General features: G+C 30.8%; 1 protein-coding gene across 3 annotated transcripts in view; it reads right to left on the bottom strand.

Annotated features, from left to right (window-relative positions):
* The window catches only part of LOC106689817 (uncharacterized), a 353,286-nt gene that overhangs the window by 188,952 nt on the left and 156,676 nt on the right, over positions 1-7,658 (bottom strand). For 2 of the 3 annotated variants that reach the window (XM_067050474.1, XM_067050475.1), the window contains exon 3: positions 1-121. In XM_067050474.1, coding sequence (XP_066906575.1) covers positions 1-121 — 121 coding nt within the window. Of the gene's footprint in view, positions 122-7,027; positions 7,147-7,658 lie in introns of those variants that run through there. The other variant, XM_067050476.1, reaches the window with a different exon arrangement.

The following is a 7,658-nucleotide window of genomic DNA, read 5'->3' as shown; positions in this document are numbered from 1 at the left end:
TGTACATGATGCTCGTGGTGCGCCCTGTGGTCTTGGAGTCGACTCTGAACGTGCTCGTGCTCGTGCCTGTGCAGCAGACAGAGGACGTCCGTGCAGTTGAGCATATCGAAGGGCCATTAACCTGAAACCGAACATTATTATTATATGTATAACAAATACAAATTTAAATAAAAACAACATTTATATAATATAATTATTAGTACGGTCATGCGGTGAAAATTGTACCAATCACGATATACATTCAGCTAAAGAAAGAACAGAGTAAAATCTAACAAAAAAGAGGACGAATTATAAAACACTGAAGGTAAACTGTCACTAACCTGTCCTGAGCTACTTGCCTCCGTTCGAGCCCTCAAGCGAGGAATGCATGAAGGGATTTCTACCTCAATTTGAAAATTAAAGATTTAAGTATAAGGGCGTGGAACGTTAGAAGTATGAACACAGAAGTGTACTTGAAATACATCAAAAATCACAGGCCCACTGAAAGAGGATATCCACAAGAAATGACGGAACATGTGGGATAAAAGTCAATTTCGAATCACTCCAAGGTACATGGTAAGCGCAGGACAGTTTATTTTGAGTTTAATGACAATAGTTAACCAGTGATGCGGCGAGAGGGATGCGCTGGGATATCTTGAGCTCTGCTCTACCCTCACACGTGGTGGATAGAGTGGGCTCAGGGATCCTCAGGTCGCTTGTGTAAGTATTGTATATATTATTTTATCATTATGTTATTTTATTTATTTATTTTTCATACAGATAGTTTGATTATGTTCATCTTGTCTATTCTTTTGTTTGTATATATTTTAAGAGAGTTTTTTATTTTTTATTTATTATTATTTTTTTTCTTTTCTTTTTTTTATTTTAGTATGCATGAGATCATTCATCACTATTACCTATTGCCCACAACTGTGTGGCAGATTGTAATATCTATCAATAAATAAATCTATCAAATAAAAAAAAAATGACGATAGTCTTTATACTGTGCACATATCTATTTTAACCCATCTATTTAATCTACTGGCTAAAAAGTTTTCTTTTCCTCTTATAACCAAGAGATCAGTATATAAATACGTTAATATGCTATTTGCATCTTATAATAAATTATTCAGATAAAATTAAATACTGAATTGTTGAGCTAGAACGAAAAAAAGAATCCATAAAAACGGGTCATGATCCTGCAGAAAAGCGACGAAATGATGTAAAAAGGAAAGAAATAATTAGCCCAACGTGTCAGACGATGTAATTCATTTTACGAAATACTCCTCTAAACTTTCGATGCCTATTCTCATCACATAACAGGCCGACAATCTTACTAGTACAAAAAGCGCGTAAAAGCGGCGAAGTGGTTGTTGAGGTTGGGCTGGCAACGCCAAGAACTAGGACGGAGCGCGCCCAGAATATATCACTACCTGAAGGCTCTTGCCGGACTACTGATGTTGTAATGCTGTAGTATTCACTGCTGTCAGCCACACCAGTCGCTGCCAGGAGTTGCTTATAGGGTTAATGACCGCTAGTGTAATTCCAAGTATTTATTTTGACTTTGAATATCATTCCCGGTCCAAATAAATGGGAACAAATGAGTATCAGTATCCGCAGTATCTGTTCAATCAATTACGCAGATTGAAAAAAAATCTATAAGGTATCATCTTACTTTGAACAAACATCCCTAAAATGGGATAATCACTTATCCATCAATCAACATAACATACCAAATACATCGATTAATCCTAATTCCTATCTAAGCTCTCCCCTCTTTCCTTAGATTTTTATCAATTTTTTTATGTGTATTTTTATCAAAATTTCTCCTGCTTCTCTTATTGGGATTGTCACCAGATAACCTAAGTGTACTCTAGCTCTCTCTACTGCCCACCCAATGCATCATTTTAATAAACTGAAACTGCCTGATCCTTTTTTAAGCTGAAGGTTCTAAAATATACTTCTTGTTTTTCCAGTGGGATGTTGTAGGAGGCAGTTGTGAAAATAATTTTGGTAATTGTTTCAAGAACTTTTCTAAATTTATTATTTTTTGTTTCTTAATTTCTCTTCAATAGCAATTTTATTGATGAGGTTAATAATTGAAGTACTCTATATAAAACAAGGTTTTAATTAAAATATCATAAATTTTTTTTCAGAGCTAAGAAAAATGAACATCTTAAGCTGGATCTATATCTTTAAAACCGCAAAATCAAAATACCTACAAATGCTTTGTAAACAAAAAATGTAACAAACTGTGTTTCAATACAGCTGTGTGTTCCAGAGAGGCAAACATGATGAAAGTCCGACTTATGTCGGCTTTCAACTTGAAAATACCTTTTTTATTTTACCAAAACATTGGAGTCCTATTGGAGACATTTCCCATTGGAGTCCAATACGGCATAACCATGGTTGGGGGTCAAAGCTTTTTAATATTGTGGGACAGCCACTCCATGAAAAAAGTTAACGTCCCAGACCGGACTCGAACCGGCAACGTCAATAGACATTGAATTGGTAAGACAGTATCCTTGACCACTGAACTACGGGCGGCCCTTGAATATACTTTATTTCTACTACAAAATGGTGAAAATAAAAGATTGGCGAAATGACACATGGGTAATAATCTCGGAGATCACAAATATTTACCTATTGGTAGTTTTAAAACAAAACTAACTCAGCACAAGCGCTTCCCTAATGGCCTAAGATTTGTGCCGATACTCGAATGATCGGCCACTAAGTCAGATTAACTTGTACTATCCAATAAAAAAAACAAATTCTCACGCTTGAAAATACCAGACTTTGCCAAATTTTGTCAAATGTGTAGGAGTACTTTTACCCAAACCAACAAATTTTAAGATGAGAAGGTAAGCGGTGGCGGTCAGTAAAGATAAACAAAAATAAGAAAACTAATTATATTTGTGTTTATCATTAATGACCACACCTGGGCTATCTTTACTTGATGTTACATCTACGTTCAACAATAAACACCTAATAAACATATTTTAATTTCTGACACATAAGAACTTTTTTTAAGGGCTAAGGACTGATTTGTCGCCAGCCAGATTAAATTTAGATTATGTCTTAGGTTTAAAAATAGTTTCGTTATATTTCATAGTCAGAACTATTTCAGAGAAAGCTAATTAATTAGGAAGAACCTACGTAATAAATAGTTTATTTGGAAAAAAAACTGTATGTAGCCTGTTATAATTTAAAAGGTATATTTTTCGATTTCTTCTATTAATAAAACAAAGTAATTTTGCGTTTTATTTTTTAACAAATAAGATTTTTGGCCGATTCTTTCCTATCATAACTTCTCCCTTCCCAACTGCTTCTTAATCAAATCTTTTCCATCCTCGTAATTCCATAGGTTAATATTCTATACAGTAAAATACAGCATAATAATCTAATATGGTATCACTGAGAGACCTATATTCAGCAATCTATAACACGTTTTCCTTGGACTAGTTCTCAAATGGTCGAATTTAATATTAACCTTAGAGATATATATTCAGACCCCTCTTATTTATTCCATAAATTATAATGATAAATTTAAAATTCAGAGGTCTCTAAAGAAATGTCACATTGCAATAAATTAATTTACCATGCCTATAGTATTTACCCTCATTAAATTTAAATGTTGTCCTAGTTGCATCTTGAACCATGGTCACTATGGCCGATGGTTCTGTTCCGATAACTACATACATTCTACTGCTCTGATAATAATATTGAATCTTGTAATTTATTATCGGTGCAATAAGTAACTCGACAATAAGCAAAGTTTGCAATAAGTTGAGCAACTACTTGATGATTGCAACTAACAATAGCGATTGTAATATCTTCGAGGGCTCTTCTGCCCCGGCTGAAGACTATTACGGCAACGCGCACAATCATGTAACATGTGCCGTGTAGCGTATACCCTGTAAGGCTTCTAGGGAGTGGCAAGCTGTCGCAGTGTCAACAGTGACAGTTGCGAAAATATCATCCTGATTCCGTCATATTGAGAGGAACAACCTCTTTTAGAAGGTTGGGTGGTGCGATATAAAATTAAATCAAAGTCCAGTCCAAACCCTACTAGTACAAGAGCTGGGGATAAAAAAAGGCAGTTATTTCACCCCAATGTTTTATTACTTTAATGAAAAATATATATATAGTTAATAGTCAAAATTGGAAAGTCTGCCAAGTATAGTTGGGAGGGGGGAATAAAAAATTGCGGCTGTTTAAAAACCTAAAAATAATTAATTTTTCATTCGGATCTCTATATCTTTAAATCTAACTACTACCAACAACACTAGAAAACGTAAAAGAACACCATTTAAAGTAGAATAAATTTCCTAAACTATGAGCCCTAATAGAGCTATTTACGTTCAATAGTTCTCGAGATATAATTTTTCTAAAAGCAACATTAAAAAAAAAAAACACTGAAAAATAATTAGTGAATTTATTTTGAGAAATCTATATCTCTAAATCATTCGACGTACAGATGTCTATTAGCACTTAAATCGATGCTAGTTTAATGTGCAATAATGTAGGCCATAACATACATCATCGTAGGAGTAATATTTATTATTCTATTTAACTAAAGAAATTCACAAAATATTAATTTCTTGTTTTTTGGATAAAATTTTTGATTTTTAAAAAATACATATTTCAGGAAGTATAAGACTTACATGTCTGCATATGCACTCAAAATAAAGATAATTTAACTTGTTATAAATTAGTTTATATAACGTATCTTCGTATGGGTAGTAGTTGTTTTAGTAATCGCAAGCGAATATATATTTTACACATAAAATTTTGTCCGAACAGCTATTTTAGTATTTTTATTTTTGCAAATATCATAAAAACTACCCCTCCTACGAAGATAAACGTCATAAACTACTTTTTAGCACATTAAACTAGCTTTAATTTTAGTGCTAATAAACATCTGTACGTCGAATGGTTTTCGAGAGATAAATTCACTAATTTCTATTTTTTCAGTGAATTTTTTATTTTTAATTTTGCTTTTTAGAAATCTATATCTTGGGAACTATTGAACGTAAATATCTCTTTTAGCGCTCATATTTCAGCACATTTACTCTACCTTAAATGAAATTCACTTTGGTTTTCTAATATTGTAGGTAGTTTTAAAGATATAGGACTCCGAATGAAAAATTATTAACATTTTGAAACAGCCGCCACTTTTCCCCCAACCTGTAGTTGGCAGACTCATCAATTTTAACTAGTAATTATACTGTCTTTTTTCTCCTTTTGGGCTCTTGTTCCATACCTAAAGACCAAGCAGATAAGTATTTACAAGAAACGTAAATTTATTATATCTAGGAAAAAGTTGATAATCGCGGAAGTGTTTTACAACATAAATCAAATTTCAAATGGTCTACAGCGTGTAATATACTTAATTATATTGTGAGATTTAATGTCTTACTTATCTAGGGCACTCATAATTAATCAATATGCAACCCTAAAACAAATGCAAGTGCATAACTTACAGTGCGAAATGTTACAAACTCTTTCGTCTTTTAATTAGAATTTCTACATTTGCATAATCGGACATAACGTTACATTTCATGAGGTAACGACAAACAAATATGGCTTTGATTATTTTATAACGGGAATGTATTCTAGATAAACTAATACCTTTATGATATTTATTTATTTATTTATTGGTTGTTCAATTAATATTAGATAAGACACACCTTTTATATTTATTTTCCATTTTTAAACAAAAAAGCTTTCAGCTGCTCAGTTTCTCAGCCGGTTATTTTATAAAAGAAACCGGTCAAGGACTTCTTGATCAGTTTTTCGTTTTAGAAATAATTTAATATGAATCACTTAGTGTTGGAATGTTTTGAAAAACAATCTTATTGCACATATAAGTAGAACATTAATAATAAATAATTATTAAACAATAATAATATTAGCTTCATAGGCACTGGGACATAGCGAAATTAGTAAGTGAAAAGTATATGTTCTCTCCTATGTTAAAATAAAGATAGAAAGTCTCCTATATTTGATAATACTGGTCCAATTTAAATAATGTTTATTTTTATTTTATAGACAATTAAATTACCCCAATCGATTGGCTAGAATATTCCAGGAGATACAATGTATTTGAACTATTCAAATAATATTTTTTTTTAGGTAATTGTTTTTTTAAAAACATTTAACATACGAAATTTTTTTTAAATGTCTTATTGTATACAAATAGATGAATTGTCAATAATTACAGCTTATATCAATTGCTGTTTTTTAAAAAGAGAATTGACGAATTAATTAGTTATTTATCTATTATTTCATAGGTTATGATGAAGATATAACGGGTTTCCATGGAAAACTGGACAGAAAATATACAAAACACATGGATATAAACTCCAATGAATTACTAATACTTATCCTATTTATTTTTGTATTTAGACAATTTTATTTTTACTATAACAGTACCTATCTTCTAGTATATGTATAGTTAGTTTTCTAGTTTTATGTAAAACTATTTATTTTATTTTTTAATTTGGACAAATAATTTTTTTACCATTTTTCGTTCTGAAAACACCTTATTTTTTTTTTTTATATAGCCAATAATATTATTGTTATAATATTTCCAACGAAAGAGAAACCAATATTAATAATGTCAACTTTATAGACATAGTTGGTTTTATGGTTCAGTGTTCAATAATTCAGCGAGCGGTTAGTTACAGAGACGTAATCTATGTTTCATTATATAGATAATTAAATATTAAAACACTAATTTTCCCTAATTTATTTAAAAGTTTAATATTTATCGATACATTGATTTGCAAAATAATGTCTTTAAGATTCGAAGTTACTAGCTGAGTTATAGACTAGATATCTTGAACATACACTCGTAAAAAAAAAAAAAAAAAATCTATAGTGACTAATCAGGAAGTTCTATTTTTTTTATCGAAATTGACAATAATAAAAATTGATAATTAATAATTCAATAATGGAAATTAAAAATAAATCAACTTGTCTTTTCTTTGCCCCCATCTCAAGTTTTAAGGCCATATTATATTATAGTAACATGTTACTAACTTACCTGGTCTTTCACAATCCATAATTATCAATTATCAGTAATAGATTTAAACCAAGAAAAATTATCACTAAATTACACACACACAAGCTTATTTTGTTTTATTAAAATTAATAAAATTTCTTCAAGCAACCAAGTCTAAACTGGTTTGACTCGCCCAGGTTTGCATTATATGGTCATATCTTATCTCCTCAACTATTCGGCTTTAGTTTTAGCTACGTCTTTTCCACCTCTACTGTTTTGTGATAGCCCAACTCAGGCGAAAACTTATATAGAGATATTAAGGAATAAGGTGGAAGAGCAACTTCCTGAATTAACTTCAAATAATGTTTAATTCTGAGAGAAATCATTGGGTTTTTTCTGCTTCAACATAAGATTTTATTATTCATACGCCGTAACATGAACATAACTTAAAAATAGTACCAGATAAAACTAGTTCTAAGTAGTTAGATGTGCTATAGAGTAGATTTAACTAGTTATAGTTAGTTTTGTAATTGACTAGATTTAGTTAAATCTATCGCTATATATTAGTTAGTTATTAACTATAACTGGTTAGTTATAGTTAGAATAACTAATTATTCACTAATTATAGTTACAATTAGGATAGATTAGATTTAACTAGTTATAGTTAGATTTG

The sequence above is a fragment of the Halyomorpha halys genome, unplaced genomic scaffold, assembly GCF_000696795.3.
Source record: "Halyomorpha halys isolate HHAL.00 unplaced genomic scaffold, Hhal_1.1 Scaffold643.1, whole genome shotgun sequence".
Taxonomy (NCBI): Eukaryota; Metazoa; Arthropoda; class Insecta; order Hemiptera; family Pentatomidae; genus Halyomorpha; species Halyomorpha halys.
Note: the sequence above shows the minus strand (reverse complement) of the source record. Positions and strands in the feature narration are given on the sequence as shown.